This window comes from Brassica oleracea, chromosome C6 (assembly GCF_000695525.1).
Source record: "Brassica oleracea var. oleracea cultivar TO1000 chromosome C6, BOL, whole genome shotgun sequence".
NCBI classification, from domain to species: Eukaryota; Viridiplantae; Streptophyta; class Magnoliopsida; order Brassicales; family Brassicaceae; genus Brassica; species Brassica oleracea.
Genome location: NC_027753.1, coordinates 19806417 through 19830836, shown reverse-complemented (window position 1 = coordinate 19830836; position 24420 = coordinate 19806417). Strand labels below are relative to the sequence as shown.

At 41.0% G+C, this 24420-nt stretch overlaps 3 protein-coding genes across 5 annotated transcripts; 2 read left to right on the top strand and 1 right to left on the bottom strand.

Annotated features, from left to right (window-relative positions):
• The first annotated feature begins 453 nt into the window (after positions 1-453).
• On the top strand, positions 454-3385 carry LOC106296955 (ABC transporter G family member 18-like). Its single transcript, XM_013733217.1, has 3 exons — positions 454-575; positions 863-1720; positions 1866-3385. Exons 2-3 carry the CDS (start codon positions 965-967, stop codon positions 3231-3233), a joined length of 2124 nt encoding a protein of 707 aa, XP_013588671.1. The 5' UTR covers positions 454-575; positions 863-964; the 3' UTR covers positions 3234-3385.
• Positions 3386-8306: 4921 nt separating this feature from the next.
• Positions 8307-23368, bottom strand: LOC106297045 (macrophage erythroblast attacher-like). 3 transcript variants are annotated; one of them, XR_001261367.1, is made up of 5 exons: positions 10103-10439; positions 9716-9775; positions 9453-9638; positions 8678-9135; positions 8307-8521 (listed from the first exon to the last, which is right to left on the bottom strand). XR_001261367.1 is itself a non-coding variant. In XM_013733325.1 (5 exons), the coding sequence occupies exons 1-4, from the start codon at positions 9833-9835 to the stop codon at positions 8775-8777; spliced, it is 513 nt and encodes a 170-aa protein (XP_013588779.1). In that variant the 5' UTR covers positions 9836-9873; the 3' UTR covers positions 8307-8521; positions 8678-8774. The 3 variants fall into 3 exon arrangements, 1 of the variants encoding a protein (XP_013588779.1); XM_013733325.1 differs by lacking the exon at positions 10103-10439 and having other exon boundaries at positions 8678-8847; positions 9002-9135; positions 9716-9873; XR_001261366.1 differs by lacking the exons at positions 9453-9638; positions 9716-9775; positions 10103-10439 and adding an exon at positions 22909-23368.
• On the top strand, positions 11922-14599 carry LOC106297044. The gene is made up of 4 exons (XM_013733324.1): positions 11922-13486; positions 13552-13653; positions 13801-14303; positions 14417-14599. The coding sequence occupies exons 1-4, from the start codon at positions 12166-12168 to the stop codon at positions 14597-14599; spliced, it is 2109 nt and encodes a 702-aa protein (XP_013588778.1). The 5' UTR covers positions 11922-12165.
• Positions 23369-24420: the final 1052 nt, after the last annotated feature.

The window sequence follows — 24420 nt, the reverse complement described above, 5'->3', positions numbered from 1 at the left end:
TAAATTTTAATTTGATAAATGAATGGTCCATAATGGACATAATATATAATATAATATTCCATAGCAATTTAATTTTGGACTAACAAAATTCTCAATTGATTCTCAAGCCAACACGTAAACAAAATTAGCATTTCAATTACGTGACAATTCAGCATGACACTTTTTTAATTAATACAAATTACAAGTTATAATATTTTAAATGCTTCTCTATTCATGTAGAGAGGATATTAATTTAAGAACAGAATGGCAACAAAAGATAGCAATTTGCTCATTGTTATTTTTCTTTCTTTTATGCATCGTTATGTTATTGTCTCGTAGAGTTTCTTACTATTTAAAGATATGTGTTTCTTATTTCTTCTTCATTTTATTTATTTTGGATTTAATTTTTTTGCATAAAATTAATAAATGAGTTCTCTCTTCTTTTTTTTTTTGGGTCAAATAAATGAGTTCTCTCTTTTCCTTATAAATAGGAAAGAGAGAGAGAGATAGTGCTATGTTCATACCCCAAAAAAAAAAAATCTGAACTACAGGTATTGTTTTGGCTCATGGAGAGAAGATTACTGAGATTTTAACAAGTAAGTTTACAATTTCCTAAATTGAGCAAATAGTAGTTCTACATTTCTACTTCTTTATAATGATTCATGATCTTTAGAAAACTTTAATAAACTAATTTATCAATCTTGACTCACCCATATAACAAAAAACAATCCCATATTATATGATTTTTGTGTACATCTTGCGCATATCTTATTTGTAAACTTGCATAATTTTAATTAATTAGTTTGTATTTTTCTACAGAATACTGAATACAGATTCCATAAGCATTTCCTTATAAGAATATATACATTTATGGTTTTCTCAGGGTTTCCACATACATCACTGTTAGCTTCTATCTCCAAGAGTACACCGTTAACTGACGTCAAAACAAGAAAAAAAAACACACACCGTTAAAGTTACCTTTCAGATGCCTCGTGTTTCAGCGACACCCCAAGAAATCTCCCCCCACGGCGGCAACGAGTCACCGACGCTCGGCGAACTGCTAAAACACTTCGATGACGGTGACCGTAAAATATATTCCGGCGAAGAAGCTTTGTTTCATCACATACTTGACCTCGCTTCCCCTGAACTACTACCCGTGCCATTTCTCTTGTCCTTCAACAATCTCAGCTACGACGTCAAAGTTCGCCGGCGGTTTAACTTCTCGTCGCCGGCTCCGGTGAAAACTCTGCTTGACGGTGTTTCCGGCGAAGCTTGCAACGGCGATATACTCGCCGTTCTCGGAGCAAGCGGAGCTGGGAAGTCCACCTTGATAGACGCTTTGGCGGGAAGAGTGAGTAACTTGAGAGGCACGGTAACTCTAAACGGAGAGAAGATTCTACAAACTCGTCTGCTAAAAGTGATATCAGCGTACGTGATGCAAGACGACCTCTTGTTCCCGATGCTCACCGTCAAAGAAACCCTAATGTTCGCTTCCGAGTTTCGTCTCCCAAGAAGCTTGTCCAAGTCGAAGAAAACAGAGCGTGTTGAAACCCTAATCGACCAGTTAGGGCTCAGAAATGCGGCAGATACGATAATAGGAGATGAAGGACACCGTGGAGTCTCCGGCGGAGAGCGGCGGCGTGTTTCGATCGGGATCGATATTATCCATGATCCTATTGTCTTGTTCCTCGACGAACCTACTTCAGGGCTGGACTCCACCAACGCGTTTATGGTGGTGCAGGTAAAGCAGCGTATGAAACATTCGATTTATCCTCCAAATTTATCAAATTTTTTGTTAACATTAACCTATTCTGTGACAAAAATTTGAAAATTGATATTTGAGAGAATTGCCCAAATGTTTATTATTCTTCCGGTCCTGGGTACAGGTTCTTGGACGTATAGCTCGGAGTGGCAGTATCGTAATTATGTCGATACATCAACCTAGCGCTCGAGTCATAGACTTGCTTGATCGTCTTATCATCTTGTCTCGTGGCAAGAGTGTGTTCAATGGATCTCCGAAAACTCTTCCCACATTCTTGTCGGATTTCGGACATCCAGTTCCGGATAAAGAGAACATAACCGAGTTCACGCTTGACCTAGTTCGAAAGCTCGAAGGATCTACCGAAGGAGCTAGAGAGTTAGTAGAGTTCAACGAGAAGTGGCAACATAACCAATCAGCTCGAGCCACGCCAATGACCACACCGTACCAAGCCTTGTCTTTAAAAGAATCTATTACCGCAAGTGTTTCAAGAGGCAAACTAGTCTCCGGCTCGAGCAGTTCCAACCCCATTTCGATGGAGTCAGTATCTTCATACGCAAACTCTCCACTGGTCGAGACGTTCATCTTAGCCAAACGGTACATGAAAAACTGGTTGCGTACACCTGAGCTCATGGGAACACGGATCGCTACTGTCATGGTCACTGGTCTTCTCTTAGCTACTGTATATTGGAGGCTTGACAATACTCCAAGAGGTGCACAAGAGAGAATGTCTTTCGTTGCATACGGCATGTCCACAATGTTCTACGTCTGCGCAGACAGTGTCCCTGCTTTCATCCAAGAGCGGTTCATTTTCTTGAGAGAGACAACGCGCAACGCCTACAGAACATCTTCTTATGTCATCTCTCACTCTCTTGTATCATTGCCTCAGCTACTCGCTCTCTCCATTGCATTTGCTGCAACCACGTTCTGGACAGTTGGTTTAAGCGGCGGGTTAGAGAGCTTCTTCTTTTACTGCCTCATAATCTACGCAGGCTTTTGGTCTGGATCATCTTTTGTCACCTTCGTATCTGGTTTGGTTCCGAATGTCATGATAAGTTTCATGATCACTATTGCCTATCTTTCATACTGTCTACTGATGGGTGGATTCTACATCAACCGGGATCGGATACCTATCTACTGGATATGGTTTCATTACATTTCATTGTTGAAGTATCCCTATGAAGCTGTCTTGATCAACGAGTTTGATGACCCATCTCGGTGTTTTGTTAGAGGAGTCCAAGTATTTGATGGTACGCTTTTGGCGAAAGTGCCTGAAGCGATGAAGGTTAAGCTTCTAGATACAATGAGTGACTCTTTGGGAAAAAATATAACGGAGTCCACATGCTTGAGAACAGGACCTGACTTACTTTTGCAGCAAGGTATTTCTCAGTTGAGCAAATGGGACTGCTTGTGGATTACGTTAGCTTGGGGTCTCTTCTTTAGGATATTGTTTTACTTCTCGTTGTTGTTTGGAAGCAAGAATAAAAGGACGTGAAGATAGTCTACACATACAAAACATAATTCTGTTGGCCTTCAATGCATCTACCTACCTTTAAATATACGTATTTAAGTGAAGCCTAAGTCTTCTTCTTGTTGTAGCTTTTGTAATCAAGTTGGAACATTTATAACCATCACATTTTCTTTTTCTCTTGGAATATGTATTGTCAAACCTATTCTTTTTTTTTAATTTCAAATATCATAATTACGAGAGATTAGACTATTGACTCTAATAAGGTTTTTTAACCATCTTAAACTCTCACATTTCTTTTACCAAAAAAAAAAAAAACTCTCACATTTCAGTCGGCATCATATAGTGTCTCCTAATTACATCTGATTTTCATCTCGATTATCTGAAAGCGTAATCTTACTTCAATGGCGGATTTAATCTTAGGTGAAGTTTGTTTTTAGTTTTATGCCATATTTCTTTTATTAGTTGTTTTCTTTTTTCAGGGTTTTCGGGTTCTGGCTTCAGTGTGTTTCCGGCTTATGGCTCCGATAATATTAGAACTTATTTGTGAAATAACCATTAAAAAAAGAGAAATTAGTTTTTTTTTTATTAACGTCAAACGGACATTCTATTACTCAGGCTTGAAGTGGTCTGAGTAACCAGACCAGAATAGAACAACCAATGAAAAGTAACTCCCTATGCAAGAATCTAGCAGTCTTAGCTAAAAAATCTGAAAATTGATTCTGCGTTCGTGGGACATGAGTAATGCTGAACTCCGGGAAGCATATCCGTAGCGTCTCGATCTTCTCCAATTCTGTCGCAAAGCTTGGCCAAGCATGAGGTTCCTCTAGCATAGCAATCAGGTCCTTACAATCCGTCCCAAAGCTCTGACATGTTGAGTGCTGAAGCATATTCTCCATTGCCCACTGTAGTGCTTCAACTTCCGAGTGCAAGGCTGATTCACGTCGAGTAATATTTTTTAACCCCATAAGCTGAGCCTTCCCCCTACTGTCCATCCACACCCATCCACATCCACTAAAGTTGGCCGATGCTATCCAAGATCCATCTAACAGGCATATGTTGCCCAAGCTTATGACTTGGGGGATCACCATATTGTTTCCTTGTGGCACTGGTTGTATCACTTCATTCGCCTCAAACCAGGCTCGACATTCACTCTCTGCATATCGAACTAACTCCAAAGGATCTCTATCTATCCCCCTGAATAGTTTTTCATTCCTAGCCTTCCATATATACCAAATTATCCAGGGATAAGGATCCCTGTCTTGTTCCGGCTCAATAATAGAGTTTTTCCTCCAAAATAGATAATCCATGTTCGTGTAGATGCTTGATACTGGAAATACCTCTGGGTCTGTTGGGGTTGCTGATAGGCTCCAAACTTGTAGCGCTGGTGGGCATTCAAAGATGGCATGAGTTACAGATTCTTCTAATTCTCCACACCTCGGGCAGTAATTATCACATCTCATATTGCGTCTTGCTAAATTCCTTGTTACTGCCACGTGCCCAGTCAACAACTGCCATATAAGATGACGTATCTTCGTAGGCGCCTTCAGCTTCCAAGCAAAAGCTTGAAGATTGGTGATACTTGGCTCCAAAACCTCCTGTTCCTCCTCCACCTTTAATAAGTTCTGCGCCACCCAATATCCAGATTTAACTGTGTATTGTCCGTTTCTTGTGTAGCTCCAACAGAAGGAGTCGCGGCGATGAGATGAGCTTATGGCTAAACTCCTTATAAGCTGTATATCGTCCATGTTGACATAGCTCTCCAAAAGCCGAACATCCCATTCCTTCGATGTCTGATTAATGAGATCGCTAACTCTCATGTTGGGGTGCATAACAGGCGCAACAGGAACCGCCGATGAGAAATTAGTTTTATAGAGAAAAAGTAAAGAGACATATAAAGAGTGTGAATTTGGTTACTTAGTGAATTATGTTATTTTTCTTAGCTATATCACTAATTTCCCATGATATTATGTATCAGTTGGTTTTTGAACTCATGTGTATAAGTTTAGTTGTTAATGATAATTTTTTGGACGAAAAAAAAAAAAAAGTCTAAACGTTTAATGTAGTAAAAATGGATTCAAAATGCATTTGTATAAAAACACTAAATGGATATATAAAATGAATATATGTTGTTCACATTCAATATGTACATATATATATATATATATATATGCGCATTCATTAATTCATATAAAAGATTCATAACGTAAAAGCTGTTTGGTGGCAAATAAATGACCAAACGTTTGATTTGTTAGGGTAAGAAATAGCAGACACATATTTTCTTTTTTTTAATAATTCTTAATAATATCAGTATATCACCTCACCATATACTAGACTGCAATTTTATCTGGATATGCAATTGACATGTCGCATCGTACGTCTGAATGATATTAAAGTTCACTGGTCCCAAGTTCATAAATATTAAAAAAAGAGAGAGAAACTTAAAAACAAAATTTAGTGGATTGTTATTTACCTAGAGCATGAGTAGTTTTCCCGCTGGCATCCGATTTTTGCGGTCGGTAGCGGTTGCTCGCATTTAGAAACAATCACATGTAAAAAATCGTTTTAAACCGCTCTAAATCTCTTGAATTCAAAAGATGGGTTACAACTAGCATTTACAGTTGCGAACATTGCGGAAAGATAAAAAAGTATTTCTTTTTCCAAAAAGCTATATAAATATAAATGTAAAATATTCAATTAAATCTAAAAATTGAAATAACAGTAATACTACTATATATATATATATATGTGTATATATATATTATATTTTAATTTATACTATAAAATTTTAAAACAAAAAAAAAAATTATGTACATATATTTTTTTAAATGTAATAGTATAATTTATAAATATAAATTTTATATTTATTATAATAATATGATTTTTTATATTTTATAATAATATAAAATTTAAATATTGTTAACTTATTATTTAACCACTGATACGTTTGGTAGTTAGCAATTCATAAGTATCTTATAAACATATTAATTTCTAACTGATGTACTAGTCGTACAAATATCATAATAACGCTTAAAATCGCAAACACCCGCAGCCGCTTCGGTTACACCAGACCCTTAGTGTACTAAACATAATATAGATTTGTGAAGATAAGAAAAATAAAACCATGTCAGAAATTAAACTAGAACCACTGGATTACACATTTCAAATTTAAGCATCTAAATACGCAATTACATTAGAACTTGGAAAAAAAAACTAACTTCGAACTACCTGAACACAAATTTAAAGCACCTAAATACGTAATTAAACAGAACCACTCAATGAAAGTTTAAACTTACAAATTTTAAGTACACATTCAAATTTGAGCCACTTAATGTAATGAAAATACCCAAACATGCATTCACTAGATTGCAAAATAATTAGTAGTACTTATTTATATATGATGGACTGTTGAAGGGGGAAATGGGGTGTAAAACCCACCATCAACATGGACAATACTGAATAGACACAGTGCACAACAATTATTTCCGAATTACCACCTTAAAAAACACAATTCAGTTTATACATTTAAATTTGAGCCACTTGATGTAAATTTCCAGACATTACATATTGTAGTATGTTTATAGAAAAGGAACATTAAGGAAATGTGAACGATGATGGAGAAGATGATGAAGAAGGAAATGTGAATGATGATGGCGAGTGCTTGCTCGATTTGGGAGGCGTTTCGAACATTCCATGACGTTGTGTACTCGGCTTGTTCGTGGTAAGTACTTGAAACACTCTTCTATTGTTCGTCGAGCGCCTCATAGACGGTGACAGTTACAAGTTTCGTGGAGTTCATCGGAAACTAACTACACCGTAGACAAGACAGAAAATCTCAGCATCCTAGAAAACTAGGAGAAGAGAACCTCACTTTCACGTGGTAATCATCGAGAGTTGAGAACGGCTTTTGATTCCTAATGACTCTAAAGACGGCTAGCGGAATGTGCAGGGTTTAGTGGGCGGACGAAACTAGTTTGTATCAGAATTAAATTGAGATATTTTGTTCAAAGCGAGTTTGTATGCAGAACTGATTTTCCCGGTTAAGCGGATATTTAATAATATATATTAAAAAAACTATGATAATGGTGATTGTGATGATAGTAATTATAATGATCACGAATGAAAATGGTGGTTATGGCGGTTTTGATGTTAATAAATTGTGTTGGTGGTGATGATGATAATTAATGCTGGTGGTGGTGATAGCTTGATGATGCTGATGATAAGTCTGCGATGCTAATGGTATTGGTAGTTATTGTAAGTTGTTAAAAAGTCTGTTACTTTAATTAGCCACATGGATCCGCTATCTATAACCATTTGACTCATTCGATCTACCATATTTAGGACTAAATCCATTTACAGATAATAGATTTGGACTAGGCTTACCCATTTTAACATGTACATGTAATCAAATCAGTTTCTTGGATATGATTTTTTTTTAAGATTCCATTAGCATGAACCATCAGAGGTTTACTTCCATTGTCATTAGTTATGAGTTCTCTCCGTTTTGTGTTTGGGCACATCTACTTGCTACTGTCCTCTATGTTATACTTATACCTCTCCTCAAGGCGCTCAGATCAAACTAGTTAGTCTCTTTCACCATCTTTTTGAGGCTGATCATGAACGTATTAACAGTATATAATGGTTCTCAGAGCTGAATAACTTTTCAAAAGAGCCTGAACAAAATGATGGCCGACTAGCTCGACTTCCTGGAGACACATAAGATCGCATTGTCTCATATTAGCAGGTTAATTGAGGATCATAGTGTTTCTGGTTTTGCATCAAGGTACTAAAGAAAGTTTGACTCAACTAATTGCCGACTCAACTAATCGCCACATAATGAACTGAATGTAGGTTTTGGATAAAGGTTTATAGGGTGTTTTGAAGAAACTCGAAGCATCACAAAGGTTTAGACTTAGAAGACAGATGGTAAGAGATCAGTTGGTTCATACGGAGTGCTACCGAACATACTTCCACTAAATCAGTGCTGACTAGAACATTGTTATAGAATTGAAATGAGTACATAACCTGATATACAAAAGAAATAACTTTTTTCTAGAATGCAAAGTTTATTTGTAAATGCATATTTACAGGAGCTAGCAATGGAGAAAGTTGGAAAATTCATTTCGTTTTGGTCTGAATACTGACCTCACTTATGTTGTCATCAGTTCATATTAAAGCAAACGAAAGTGAGGATTATGAGCAACTAGGTTCATGATATATATATATGCCTTAACTAAGTCCGTGTATTTGCAGATAAGCCCTGTCCTTGTACATTTTACTTCACCTCCGCTCTTGTCCGCCATTTCCTTGAGAGCCTGCAAGTACATGACCCATTAATGCAAAAGCAAGAGTAAGTAATCCAGATTTTTAAAATCTTTCAACTGTTATGATAAGACGACTAATGTCACTATCTAGATCAAAACAACAGACAAAAATCAATAGGAATTGTACAACAAGAAGAAAATCAAAACCTTGGTGCTGTAGACGTAACCATTGGGAAACACCTGTCGATTCTCTGTGTCCATTAGCTCTTTGGAAATATAGCAAACAAGCTTTGAATGGTGCTTCTTAGAGTACGGTAAAGGCAAAGCTAGCTTCCGGAAGCTCTCTTGTGAGAGCGGGTCCTCCTTGGTACAACCTTCTTCAAAACCATATTTCGGTCATGTCAAGGTACAAACTCAGACCAGAATAAGAGTCACACTATGGTCATTAATTTTAACCTCTACTTTATTCTCTTCTTTTATTTTAAATAGACATTAAAAACATCAAGTTTTTGATAGAGATTTGATGGATACGGAGCTTTCAGTGCAGACAAGCCTGCTTGTAAGTAGATGCTCAGTAACGGCTCCATTGTCATGCCATATAACTTGCAAAATTCTTGTTTAAACTGATGAACTAAAGCATCCCACGGCTGTAGTTCAAATAAAACCTGAAAATAACATACATGTCAGTTGACTAGCAATGCATTCAACAATCAATTAAAATTCAACAAGAGTTGGAATTAACACCATTTATTCAGGCATTAACAGAGACAAACATATATTGAAGGATCACGGAAGCAAGCTGGTGTGAAAAGAGAAACTTAAATCTCTAACCAGATCTTTGGTCCATTTTAAACGAAATCAATCATTCAGTAATTCCATACAGAAGAAGATACAAGTTAAACTACCAATTCATTACTGAAAAGACAGCCAAAGAATGGCTTTTGAAATACAGTTATATCATCAAAAGAAGGAGATTTTTCACCTTATACTTTGTGCATTCCGTAGTACTTTTAAAAGCCAAAGTGGCCAGAAAATGCTGCAGTCCGTTCATATGGGTTGCTCCCCATGGCGCCAGATGCTTTTGAGCATAAAGGATTGCTTGTTTGTAGCTATTGGCTCGTACCAACTCGATGAATTCTTGCAGCCTTAGTTGGAACTCAAGTTTGCTCTGTGATGAAAAGAACCCAAAATATAATTAGCAGTGACAAGAACTTCAAATCACAAGTATGTTTTTTCAATACATACCTTAGACTTTTTGAAGCGTGTTTTATTATCAGCACACCATGCCAGTGCGGAAGCTACCTCCTGAAAAAATGAGACATTTAGATGAAGACACGACGGATTGTTACAAAAAAAATGAGACATTTACTATTTGGTATTCCATAGAGATGCAGTACAAACGGACAAATCATTTTCACTTCTTATAAAAAAAAGGAAAACACACAGATATATAGCATGATCATGCTGCAAGGAACAACAAGTAGTTAGCACTCTCCAAATTATTGGCAATTCATAGACATGACGCTCAAATGGACAAAATCGTTTTCAGTACTATTACGCAAATATATCAGTGGTTAAAATTCTCTAAATGCTGTTTATGTATCTAATGTCAACAGAGAGAGAGAGAGAGACCGAGATATTGGTGCTTTGGGAAAGCTTTGAAGCAGTCTCATCCGTAGGAGCAGGTAGTCGACAAGAATCCGTTTCAGTTTTGTATCTTTCCGTTTGGTAATATTTTCAACATGTGCTGAATCCAAATGATGGATGCGAGAGCACGGCATCTCTGAGCCTGCAAATTTTCCACATTGCTCCCTTCTTCCAACCGAATGTCAAGACAAATAAGCATGTTAACTATACCGTAACTAGAGGGGACAGAATCACAGAAACATCCCCAAAGAATAATAATTAGGAAGAAAATGCAAATCCTCTGAATATAGGAGGGCTCTCGATTTCAGTAGACTACATTGCATGCCCTCTATCTAAAAACAAATCCATTGTTGTTTCCATATCCGATCAATGATGTAATATTTATAAATAATGTAAAGGGGTGGAGATTTTCGTAGTAATAGTCAAGAATAAACAAGCTCGGCTAATTACAAGAACTAAAGATGCTCGTTTAAACAGTTCGTCTAAACAAGTATCTTTCTATTTTATGGTCTGAGGTCCTCTGGGCCGAGTTCGCCTAATGGTCGAAGTCGTCCAAGACTTTGTCTGTGATGAAGAGGCGATGCTCTTTTTTTTTGTACTTTCTGTACGTTTCTCACCGTCCTTTCAATGAGTCTGACGTCTTCTATTTGTAGTGACGTACGTTTTGTCTTCTAGCGAAATCATCAATTGTTGCTTAACGGACTGGACTTGATTTTGGGCTTAGTTCTTAATGGGCATGTGCTAAGCCCATCTCCAACAATTGTCCCCCCACAGTTCGCCAAGTGTTGAATCTTGGTGAATTCTTCTGGAATCTTCTGTCTGAGAAAGTCAGGTCAGGCTCGGGATTTGTCGGAAAATAGGGCAACACATTTTTCCTTTCCTATATAAATGATGGTTGGGTCTCTTATTATTTTTTGTTCTTGTCCCCCATTTGGAAGCATGGTAAAATTTTTGCTCCTTTTTTTTATTATTTTCGTGTGGTCCTTTTTATTTAATATTATTATTATTATTATTATTATTTTTAGTATCTTCTTTCTCTTTGCCGACATTGCTTCTCATTTCTCCTCTTCTTCCCTTTTTCTTTTTTTTTACAAAAAAAGAAAACAAATCTGGTTTTGTTTGTCGTGAGCTTGGTCATTGGTGATGATGAATTTTTGGGTGTGAGGTCGGCGAGCTTTTTCTCATTACTCTTCTCCTCTCTTCTTTTTTTTTAACGGTAGAGAAAGTGTGGTCTTGAGGCCGGATTGTGTTTTGTGAGTAGTTCGAGCTCGTCGAAGGGTGAGCCGATATCGTCACAGGTGAAAGGCTTGAGGGGAGCTCGTCGATGGCGGTTTTGAATTTGCCTCCTGAAATCCCGAGCTCGTCGCTGGTGGTTCTGAGGTCGGCTCTTGGTGTTGCGAGCTCGTCGACGGCGGCTCCGAGCTCGTCGTTGAAGATCTCGAGCTCGTCGACGGCGGCTCCAAGTTCACTTCCTGATGTTCCGAGCTCGTCGCTGGTGGTTCTGAGGTCGGCTCCTGGTGTTGTGAGCTCGTCGACGGCGGCTCCGAGTTCGTCGTTAAAGATCCCGAGCTCGTCGACGGCGACTCCAAGTTCACTTCCTGATGTCCCGAGCTCGTCGCTGGAGGTTCTGAGGTCGGCTCCTGGTGTTGCGAGCTCGTCAACGTTGGCTCCGAGCTCGTCGACGGTGGCTTTGAATTTGTTAATGGTGGATTCAGGTTCGATTTCATCCGTTGCTGCTTCGGGTTCTTTGTTGGTGAAAGAATGTGGTCGAGATGCAGAGGGTACGAGCTTGTCGCTTGCTATCCTGAGCTCGCCGTTATCGACGGAGCCGTGTTGTGATGAAGTGGGGTTGAGTTCGTTGGATGGAGAGGTTGCTCGTGAGCAGCTGTCTTTTTTGGTTCGTAAGATGAAGCTTGCTGATGGCCGCAAGTCGTGGTCGGAGATTGCCGAATATGTTATTTTTGCTGAGGTAGGTACTCTTACGGGAAGTGAAGCAGAAGACAGGGTAAGCGCGAGTTTGATCGAGGAAGGGACCGGGTTTCTTTTTGATGAGCACGGGAAAAATTTGGTGGCGGAGCCTGGTGTTGGAGGGTAAATTGTCTTTGAAAACGCCTCATGTTGTCTCGAGTTTGTCATCTTTGGTGAAGAAGACTATGTTGGAAACTGTCCGGGAACATGAGCAGATGCAGTTGGCGAAATCCTTTCGAGCGAGAGAGTCATCGTCGAAAACTACAAGTTCCTCTGACGGTAGTTCGTACTCGAGTTCTCATAGTGAGGAATCTGCGGATGGCGCTGATGTTGCTATTGAATCTGATAACGTTGCTGGAGATGACAGACGAGATGAAGAAGTTGAAAGCGTTGATGTTGAAGATGATGGTGCTCTGGGAAGCGCCGGTGATGATCAGAATGGAACCGGTGACGTTAATGTTGATGAGGAAAGTGAGCAAGACGAGTTTGCTAGTGACGGTGATCATGCTGCTGTTGGAGATGATGAGATGGGTGACCGAGATGGTGTAGATGGACGTAGTGATTTTAGTGGTGAGCGTGATGATTTTAGTGATGAGCCGGATAGTTTTAGTGGTGAGCAAAGCGGTGTTAGTGGTAGTCTAGGAATCACTGTTGTAGGTGATGAGAGGGATGATTCCGATGGAGGCAGTGATCGTCGAGCCAACGTTACCGATATTTTGAGAAAAATAAAACTAGAAAGCTTGGCTGCCTCCCTTGCTGATTCGCTTGATGACTTTGGTGATCCTTGTGGCTATGTGAAGAAGAAAAAGAGGGTCAGGAAGGCGAGTGAAAGGCCTAGGAGTTTCATAGGTCCTCTTGTTAATCATCCGGATCCATCGGAGTCATTTCCTTCTATTGTTGATGAGGATACAATTAAGTGGATCTCAGCCAACTGTTTCCATAATGGTGTCATAGAAGCGCGTATCCCTGGCGAGGATGAACGTCTGTGGACAGTTCCGGATGGGTGGCTTTGTGTTTATGACTTCTGGTTCACCGAGTTTTATTTGTGGTTTCGCCTCCCGAGGTTGCTGCTGGCGTATTGTGATGAACATCTTATTGCACTGGCTCAACTTACTCCTGCTGCGATTCGAAACATAGTTGTGGCTTTGTTCACGGCCGCAGATATTGGTGTTCACATGAGCCTATATTTTTTTGAACGCATAGCGCATATTACTCGGTGTGATAAGACGGACGGGGCTTTTTATGTGTCTATGAAGACTGGCTGTGGTATTGTTGGGGAGAGGAAGAGAAAAACGTTATGTTGGATTAAGAAGTTTATTTATGTTCGAATTGCACCTTCGTCGGTCCCTGATGTTTCTGATATGAGTGTCCCTTTTAGGAGTAGTTGGAATCCTTACAATGGTAGTTTAACTCTTATTGGTGTGTTTTTTTTTTATATTCTTATTGATTGTTGTCTTGTTTTGCAGGTCGTCATTTAGTTGGTGTTCCTCTTGCTCCTGGTGAAAGTGAGTGTGGAATACTTCAAGGGGACGAAGGCTCGGGATTGGACTGTGGTGAGGCGATCGGAGGTTTGGCGATGCATCCCGTTTATTGACTCAGATTGAAAATATGCAATTTTCTTTTGCTGGGTTAAATGCCTTTAATTGTTTGATCTTGGTTTAGATACGTTACTGATTTTGTATGGTTTTGTTGGGTTTTTTTTTTTCTAAATGTAGCTTGTTGGAGAAAGATGGATTTGAGTGAGATTCCGAGTTTGGTTGACTGTTTTGCTGGAGGTAGTGACGATGCCTCTGTTGTTGAGTCTGGTCATTGTACCGCCGGTGTGGAGCCTTTGGCATCTGCTTGTAGTATTGTTATGGGTCTTACTAGTACGACAGTTCCTGTTAGGTCCGCTGGTGTTTCTGGAAAGGAAGTTGTTGTTGCGGGAGGCGAGAAGGTTGTGAAGAAAAGAGTTGCTGCTGGTCGTTCACCAAAAGACGTGCCCCCTTCGAAATCTCGCAAAGTTGTGAGCTCTCATGTTGAGCCGCCTTTGGTGGTTGAGTCGCCCGCTGCGAAGAAGGCTGCTTTTGAACCGTTTGAACATTCGTTCAATGGTTTGTCCTTGGGATGTGGTGATCTTTTTAAGTTGTTTCAATCACCTGGTGGCGTTGATGGTTTGCCTTTTGACCAAGGTAGGCGTGGTGAGTGGTATCAGGAGTTCGCTCGTCACTTGGCTGTTGTAAGATAATTGTTTCTCTCTTCAAAGTTTGTTTGTTTTCTCTTTTTTTTTAAAAAAGAAAAATATGAGTTTGTGGTTTTGAACTAAAAGATTTTTTGTGCTGTTTTGTGCAGGCTACAAAATTTGCGAACAAATTGGTGGTTAGTCAGGATGAAGAGCTTGAAAAGGAGAAGGTGGAGCTTGAAAAAACGAAGGCTGAGCTTGCTTCTATTAAGGACAAGGCTGATAGTTCTGAAGAAATGGCGGCTCTGCGCGGCAAGTATGAGGCTGAGAAGAAAGTGTCCTCAGATGCATAGGAAGAAGTTGAAAAACTCACTGCAAAGATAGCTTTGGAAGCTGGGCGGGTGAAGAAGCGTCAAGCGGCCGACTTGGAGCGTTTTAAGAAGGAAAAGGAAATGGCGGGCAGGAGGTATCGCAGGGCAGTAACGAGACATGATGATGTGCTTGATACTTTCAATTCTCGTATGGAAAAGGTGCAGAGGTATGTGGAAAATCAGAAGTTTGTTTGCACATCTATGCATGGAATGAATCAGATCATGGGAGTGCTTGATGCTGCCAAGACTTGGAGGAAAGAGGGAATAATTATTCCTGATGGTAAGGTTAAGTATCTTGAGAATGAATTGGTCCGGAGGAAGGAGAAGGCAAACTTGGTTGTTCGTGCTGAGTTTGAACCCAAGGAACTGGCTAACATCCTTTCCTTTGATTTTACTTGTCCACTCTCTCCTGTTCATCTATCTCTGACCGCGGGGGTTGAAGATGCGGCTAAGGCAAGAGGGAAGGAGGAAATTCGTCGCCGTGAGGAAGCTAGTCATCGTCGTGTGGTTGAGCAAGCAGGTGCTGTGTCTTCGGCTATGAGGCGTGAGGGTCAGGTTCCTTCGCGCCCGTAGTTTGCTTCGTGTGATCGTCAAGGCCCCTGCGTGGCCGCTGCTATCTTTTATTTTGTTTCTGCCTTTTAAGACTTTGGTTTCTTTGCTTGTTATGATTTGATCATGTTGATATTTTTCGGATATGAATGATGGTCTTGTTGGTTTTTGTTGTTATGATCGATCATGCTGAACTTCTTTTATATGATGCTTGAATTCTTCATGTTTGTTTTTATTTTTCTTTGCACGGTGTTGATCGTTGAGATGTTGTAGGGCTGGCGTTTGAGAACGGATCTCTGTATTTTTTTATTTTGCAAATTTGATTAAGTGTGAGCGCGGAGCTGCAGCACTGAGAACGGATCTCGTATTTTTTTCAAACTTAATTAAGTGTGAGCGTAGAGCTGCAGCACTGAGAACGGATCTCGTATTTTTATTTTTCAAATTTGATTAAGTGTGAGCGCGGAGCTGCAGCACTGAAAACAGATCTCGTATTTTTATTTTGCAAATTTGATTAAGTGTGAGAGCGGAGCTGCAGCACTGAGAACGGATCTCGTATTTTTATCTTGCAAATTTGATTAAGTGTGAGCGCGGAGCTGCAGCACTTAGAAAGGATCTCGTATGTTTTTTGTGAGGAATGGTCGTATCCTGATATTTGTTTGAAAAATATAAATTTTTTTAAATTTTTTTTATAGAACTAGCTGAGCCTCGTGAGAGGTTGCCTACATACCCCACAGGCTGGGATCAAGCCGACTGTAGTTCACCTTTACAAGGAAAGTAAATGCTTGGATTAAAAAGGGTGGATCCTCCTGGAGTCTTATTTTTGGTATATCAGGGGCGCACCGGTCTTCTTGCTTGCGCCTTCTTAGGTAGACTTTATATTTTTTATAGAACTAGCTGAGCCTCGTGAGAGGTTGCCTACGTACCCCACAGGCAGGGATCAAGCCGACCGTAGTTCACCTTTACAAGGAAAGTAAATGCTTGGATTAAAAAAAAAGGGCGGATCCTCCTCGAGTCTTATTTTTGGTATATCAGGGGCGCGCCGGTCTTCTTAGATTTCTTTAGTAGTAAAATCTCTTGAGATTCAAGGAGTTCCATGATCTTGGAACCTTCTCTCCACTCATTTCGGTGAGTTCATAGACACCTGGTTTGACGATTTTCGAAATCAGGTATGGGCCTTCCCAGTTCGCACCGAGTTTTCCTGCTTTCCACTCGCGAGTGTTTTCGAAGACTTTGCGAAGGACGAGGTCATTCATTTGAAAGAACCTTCCTTTGACTCTCTTGTTATAATATCGAGCGGCCAGATTTTGATAATTTTGCACGCGGAGGAGAGCTTGGTCCCGTTTTTCTTCAACTTGGTCTAAATGGTCGATGATCATTGAGTTGTTGAGCTCTTCATTTTCAGTGAGTGTGAGCTGACGGAGGCTTGGAATGCTGACTTCGGCTGGTGACATTGCCTCCATTCCTTGGGATAGGGAAAACAGTGTCATACCCGTGGAACGATGTGGTGTTGTGCGGTGTGACCAGAGAACACCGTCGAGTTCGTCGGCCCAAACACCTTTCTTTCCTTTCAGACGTTTTTTTATTCAGTCGAGGATCGTCTTGTTTGTGGCCTCAGCTTGCCAGTTTCCCTGAGGGTTCCTTGGTGTAGATTTACTTAATCTGATTTTCCATAAGGCGCAGAAACTTTCGAAGGTTGCTGAGATGAATTGAGAGCCATTATCAGTGACGATTTCGTATGGGAGACCGTGGCGGCAGATGATATTTTTCCAAACAAATTTCTGAACGTCAGGGGCGCGTATAGTTGCGTACGACTCAGCCTCGACCCATTTGGTGAAGTAATATGTCATGATAAGGAGATAGCGCTTCTGTTTAGATGGTGGAATTGGACCAACAATGTCCATTGCCCATCTCATGAATGAATATGGTGACAAAGTGGTTGAGAGAAGCTCTGTTGGTAGATGAATCATAGGGGCATGGCGTTGGCATTTTTCGCACTTGGATACAAAATTTTTGCAATCTGTGACCATTGTTGGCAAGAAGTGTCTGTGTCGCTTGATTTTTATGGCTAAGGCTCGTCCTCCTGAATGATTACCACCTGCGCTTTCGTGTGTCTCTTCGAGGACCCATCTGACTTCTTGACCATGTATGCCCCGCAGTAATGCTTTGGTCGAGCTCCATCTGAAGAGGGCGTTGTCGTACATGACATAGTGTGCGCATCGGGCTTTCAAGCGTCGTGCAGCCCAGCGGTTGTCCGGTTTCCCTCGGTAATATAGAGTTTGATTTCATCGCGCCAATCGATTGGATCCGCAACTTCTTCTTCGGGTGTAGGTTCGTCTATCTCATTGGTGCCGTCCATCTCTTCGTCGAGGTCATCTATGATGTTGACTCCCATAGCTAACTCGATACTTGGTTTATCGATGCTTTCCACTGGAATCATTCTTCTGAGCGAAGGATCAGAGGTTGATGCTAAAGCGGCGAGAGCGTCGGCAGAGGAATTGTCGCTTCGGGGAATCTTGGTGAGGGTGAAGTTAGTGAAATCTTGGGAAAGTTTTTGAACGACTTGTAAGTAAGCATTCATTCGGTCATTTCTCGTCTCGTATTCGCCGCTGAATTGATTGGCGACGAGCTGATAGTCGCAAAAAGTTTCTATCTTGTTCACACCAACCGCTTTTGCAAGACGGAGACCAGCGATGAGAGCTTCGTTATTGGAAACCGGGAAAGCGAGGCGAAAAGACTGCTCGATGATCTCACTGGTAGGAGATATGAGTCGTATTCCAACACCTGATCCATTTCGTGAAGATGAGCCGTCGACGTAGAGACACCAATTCTTGGTGTTGAGATTGTCGTCGTATTGGGATAGAGGTAGCTCGGTCAGAAAATCTGCTAACACCTGAGACTTTGCGCTTGTTCTGCTTTTGAATTCGATGTCGTATTCGCTGAGCTCGACTTCCCATTTGGCCATTCGTCCTGATTGACTTGGGCTGTGGAGTATCAATCAAAGCGGATGGTTAGTCAGAACGTGGATGGTGTGAGATTGAAAATACGGCCTGAGCTTGCGAGTTGCGACAACTACAGCGTAGGCGAGTTTTTCGAGTGGTGCGTATCGTGTTTCAGCGTTGTCGAGAACCTTTCTGGTGTAGAAGATTGGACGCTGCTCCCCACGGTCTTCGCGAACCAGAACGCTGCTTACAGCGCATGCGGAGACTGATATGTATAAGTACAAAACTTCTCCATCTTCGGGTTTGGCCAGAATCGGTGGTATGGATAAATATTGCTTCAGCTGTTGAAAGGCTTCTTCGCATTTCGTGTCCCACTCGAAACGTTTGTTGTTTCATAGAAGTTGGTAGAATGGGAGGCATTTGTCTGTTGAGCGCGAGATGAATCGGTTGAGTGCAGCGATGCGTCCTGTCAATCGTTGGACATCTCTCTAGTTTTTTGGAGATGGGAATTCCACAATGGCTGTGATTTTTTGTGGGTTTTTTTCGATTCCTCTCTTGGTGACAATATATCCGAGAAATTCTCCGGATGTGACGGTGAAAGTGCATTTAGCCGGATTGAGCTTCATATTGTACTTGTTGTGGCTTTCGAAACAAGTCGTTAAATGTTTGATGTGATCGCTGGCAGTGAGGGATTTGACAAGCATGTCATCGATGTACACTTCCATGGTGTCACCGAGCTGTTCGGCAAACGTACGGTTCACTAAGCGTTGATAGGTTGCGCCAGCATTCTTGAGTCCAAAGGGCATGACTTTGTAACAATATGTTCCTCGATCGGTGATGAACGCGGTTTTTTCCCTGTCATCTGGATGCATCATAATTTGATTGTATCCTGAAAAGGCATCCATAAAAGATAGGAGCCCGTTCCCTGCAGTTGCTTCGACTATCCGGTCGATGTGAGGGAGTGGGAAGCTATCTTTGGGACATGCTTTGTTGAGGTCGGTGAAGTCGATGCACACGCGCCATTTTCCATTTTTCTTTTTGACGACAACAGGGTTAGCGAGCCACTCGGGGTACCTGACTTCTCTGATGGATCATGCGTTTGTCAAATGTTCAACTTCGTCGTTTACAGCTTTGGTACGCTCCAGGCCGAGCTTGCGTCTTTTTGCCTGACTGGTTTGAAGATGAGGTCTACGTTTAACTCATGGCAAGTGACAGATGGGTCGATCCCGAGCATGTCCTCGGTTGTCCAGGCGAAGGTTGAAGTGTTGGATTGAAGGAAGCTAATAAGTTGGTCCTTGAGATTGTCTTTTAGGTTTCCGACGCATCGTTCTGGGTCGCTTTTGTCGATGTTAACTTGAATCACTAGTTCCCGAGTGTGGTCGTCTACTATTTCCTGCTCGTCGCCTTGCCTAGCTATTAAACATGTTCTTGAAGATTTTCTTAACTTATGCTCGGTGATGAAGCATGTGCGCGAGAGACTTTGATTTCCTTTGAGGGTGTAGGTCCCTGACGTAGTGGGAAACTTGATGCACTGATGGTATGTAGATGGAACTGCTTTCATTGAATGTATCCATGGGGTGCCGAGTATGGCGTTGTAAATGGCAGGGCTCTCGATAACCATGAATTTGACGATTTTGGTGATTCCTGCTACGTAGACTGGGAGCTTGACTGTTCCGATTGTCATTGTTGTATCTCCGGCGAAACTTGTGAGTGGTCTTTTGCAAGGCTTCAACTCGTAATCTTTGACATCCATCCGTTGAAGGGTTTTTGAAAAGATTAAATCAACTGAACTTCCAGTGTCGACCAGTACGCGTGTGACTTCGCAGTCACCTATCCTGAGTTCGACGACGAGGGGTCGTTGTGTGGCGTGTCTAGTCCCTTGGTGTCTTCTTCTGTGAAACTGATTTCATACCCATCTTTTGGTTTATCGTCGATGTGACTAATGCTCCCCCATTTTTGCGAGGTGAATGTTTTACGCTCGTATTCCTTAATTGATCTAACTGAATCTTTGCAAGTCTGGAGACCTCCCATGATCACGTTAATTACAGGGGGGGGGGGGTTTCTTTCGTGTTTTTGCTCATTGTTTCGGTCATCGCGTGTGCGCTTATGAGCCTCTGTGTCTGCGTTTGTTTGCTCGTTAGAATGTTTCTGTCAGTGTTGGCGATCGCGTTCTTGCTTGACTTGTCGAAAACGTTCACCTTCATTTTTTGGTGCCTTGTCGTTTTGCTGGTCTTTAGATGATGAATCCCGATCGTTGCGGTACTTGTTCAACAACCACTCCTGTAGATGGCGACATTCTTCTGTATTATGAGTCTTAGATTTATGGTAGCTGCAATATGCTTGGGCATCCTCTGATCCTTGACTGCTGCAAGCCTGCTTTCCTGTGGAGCGACTGGATGGTTGGTCGCTGATTTGATAATTGGATGCTTTTCTGCTCTTTCCATCTCTATACGCTTTGTCATAATGTTGTCTAGGTTCGTTTTATACGTCAGGCTCTTTATCCTTTGAAGATGATTTTTTGGTGGCTGCGTGTTTTTTGCTGAATGCAACTTTATCTTCTTCGATTTCGATGAAAGTTATAGCCCGATGGAGTGCATCTTCTAGAGTCTGTGGTTTATACTTCATGAGCTATTCTCGGAATGGTGATTCGTGCCAAAGACCGTTTCAGAGTGCGAGGACTGCTGCTTCGTCGAGTACGGTGATGCGAGAAATGATGGCTCTGAATTTTTCGATGTACGAGCGTAGTGTTTCCGTAGGTTCTTGAGCTAGAGTCCATAAGTCGACATTAGTTGCACTCTGTTGGATAAACAGCGAGTAGTGTTTGAGGAAGGACATCGAGAGTTGATTGTAGTTGTCAATAGAATGAGCTTCAAGGCGTGAAAACCAACCAAGGGTGAGTCTGCTCAAATTTTCCACAAACAATTGACAGAGACCGGCGTCGCGTTCTTCTGGTGAGAAATTGGCTCTCCCGGGTGCGATACTGAAAGCGGTGAGATACTCTCTTGGATCAGATGTTCTGTTGTAAGTCGGGAGTTTGATTTTGTTCTTCTGATGTCAGACATAGATACTGAGGAGGCGAGTTGTAAAAGGTGTATTTTGGGTTTCGCGGAGTACGCGATCGATCTCCGGTGCTGCGCTGGTTACCTGATGGACTTTGGAGTTCATGCTTTGCAGCTGAACCCTCATTTCTTCAATGTCGCCGTCTCTCTGTTGGGTCTCCCTGTTGGTGATCTGCGGGAAACTGGTGTTTTGAAGATGTTGTTCATTTAGATAACTTGGGCGCTGCTGCCTGGAGTCGATGATTAGTGCTGAAGATTCGTTCACATGATTCTGATGTTGTTGTCCGGAATTTGCGATTGGTGCACGTAGATCGTTGGCTTGGATTGATTGTTGTTGTCCTGAACCGGTCACTGGTGTTGGTAAATTGCTGAACAGAACACGCTGGAGTCGTGGAGTGATATCAACTTGTTGTGATTTTGATGCGCCAATTTCGACAGACTGGAGTTCGTTGATGCGGTTGTTGCAAATTATCTGAGAATGCGCGAGGTTGTCCAAGCGAGAGGTCGTTCCTCGAGCGAGCTCGTCGATCCTACCGAGAAGGGACTAAAAGATCAGGGAGATGTCTGGCTGAGTGGAGTACGTCGTTCTTGTGTTAGGTACTGAGGTCGTCGGTATGAGAGACGTGGTGTCGACTGGATGACGCGAGGTCTTAACTGCTGCTGGTAGGGCCGAGGTCGTCACCATTGATGGCTGGGTTGAGGTCATCGCCACTATCGTCGAGGTGTTGGCTGGATGGTCCGAGGTTGCCACCATTGATGGTTCACCCGAGGTCGTCGCCACTAGCGTCGAGGTGTTGGCTAGGTGGTCCGAGATTGTCATTGCAGCTAATTGTGTGCTCGTCATTCCAGGATGGTCGGTGGTTGCAGAAATCAGGGCGTCTGGTTGTGCTGTGGGTTCTGTGACTACCGAGCTGTCTTGAGGTGAAGAAGAATCTCCTGTCCCACAGTGGACGCCAATTGTTGTTTCTATATCCGGTCAATGATGTAATATTTATAAATGATGTAAAGGGGTGGAGATTTTCGTATTAATAGTCAAGAATAAACAAGCTCGGCTAATTACAAGAACTAAAGATGCTTATCTAAACAGTTCGTTTAAACAAGTATCTTTCTATTTTATGGTCTGAGGTCGTCTGGGCCGAGCTCGCCTAATGGTCGAGGTTGTCCAAGACTTTGTCTGTGATGAAGAAGTGATGCTCTCCTTTTCTGTACTTTCTGTACGTTTCTCACTGTCCTTTCAATGAGTTTGACGTCTTCTATTTGTAGTGACGTACATTTTGTCTTCTAGCGAAATCATCAATTGTTGTTTAACGGGCCGGACCTGACTTTGGGCTTAGTTCTTAATGGGCCCGTGCTAAGCCCATCTCTAACATCCACTTGAGCATTCAACAATAATCGATAACCAAAGTGTAGTACTTAATCTTATGTAGTAACTAAATTGCCAAAGACAATGTAAACTACGAAGAACATGTAACTGTTCTGAATATTGGGTCCTCTCTAATATCCATTGAAATAACATAGAAAGTATATATAACTAAATTAGCTTAGTGACTTAAGTATAGTGCTTAATCTTATCTAGTACACTCCCTCGATTTGAATATATATATATATACTTGAAGATTATACTTGAAGATTCAACAATCAGTGAGATCCAAAGTCTTATGTAGTAACTATCAAACTCGGCAAAAGCAATATCCAAAGATCAAATGAGATCCAAGCGTATACTTGTGATCGCTCAATTATCAACCTTTCGTTTGAGACCTTGCTATCGAGAAACAAGGCTAGTAAGACGCGAAACGGCGACCTCTTTTGGACCAATTGTTATCAGCCAAATCTCCTAGAGACCTCTTTCTCCATGGAACGGTGATTGGAACGGATCGTCTTCTTGTATTGCTCGAACGGTGCACGGAGGAGCTGGTGCTCGAGCTTGAGCGATTCCTTCAGTTGGCTCAATCTCGACGCCGGGACGGGGGGAGACGGAGTGATCGTGGGAGTGGACTCCGTTATCACGGCGTCGGTGTTTCCGTTCGCGAGAAAAAGGAAACTACGCAAGTAGAAGTTTGAGATTATGGTTAAAGAATAAAGACTACTCCGGTTAACTTCAAAACGGCGTCGTTATGTTGAAAACGACACCACCAGAATATGCGCCATAGACATCAAACCGTCAGCTATGACCCAGCCAGAAACGAAAGACTGTTGTTGGTTTTCCCGAGTGGAACCGATACGGAATAAAGAGTGAATCAGTGAACAATTGACGATAGATAAATCCAAGAAAAATTAAATTACAATTTGGATTTTTGGACGCTGCCAATAAATGTTTTTCGTTCTCATAATTTAGAAAAACTAGATGTTTCTACTGCTCGCGGCGTATTTGTACATACACATTTTGTAATTACTTATTAATACATTTTTATTAATTAAAAGATTATATGATAAATTATTATTTATATTTTTTTTCTTAACCAGTTATTATCAAAGCCGGTTTAACAATATAAAGGACATTTGGGCAAAAAAAATTAGCACCCCCTATAATTAATTTATTTTAATTTTCTTATCAATTATTATTATATATATATATCAACTTATCTGAATTTACTCATTTGTTTGCATTTTATATATTTTTTATTGTGTAAATATGAAAGTTAAAGTGCACAAAAAAAAGTTAGGCTCTTGATGTCAAAAAGAAAAAAAATATGGGCTCTCTTAGTAAAGACAGCGCGCAGCCAGCCGAAAACGTTGAAAAATATAAAAGATTTAGGGCCCGTTACACTATTTGCACAGTGAATTTCTTTATATATATAGGAACGTTTTCGTTCGTTGTATAGTTCGTTGTATTATGCATCCCTCAACCTTCTCTTTTCTCTATAATAAACTCTTTCTATCAGTGTTAAAAATTCTACGGGTATAAATTTTACTCTTATTTAAATTCCCGCGATACAATAAAATTCCAGTTCTTTTTATAACACGTTACCAGCACAATCATTCTCTAAATTGGTAAAATTTATTTGTATCATTTATACCCTGCTATAATGGTCAGTATACCGCATTTACTATTATTTATATCATGTTATAATGGCCGGAATACCGCCTATATTATTTATTAGTAATTTAATAAATTTATTGGTCGGCCGAGCCGCCTTATATTCTGTTTATTATTAATTGGTCGGCCGAGCCGCCGTATAATTTATTTATTACTCTGCATTGATCGGCAGAGCCGTCGCATGAGTTGTTGTCATAACATAAATATTTCATTGCCATA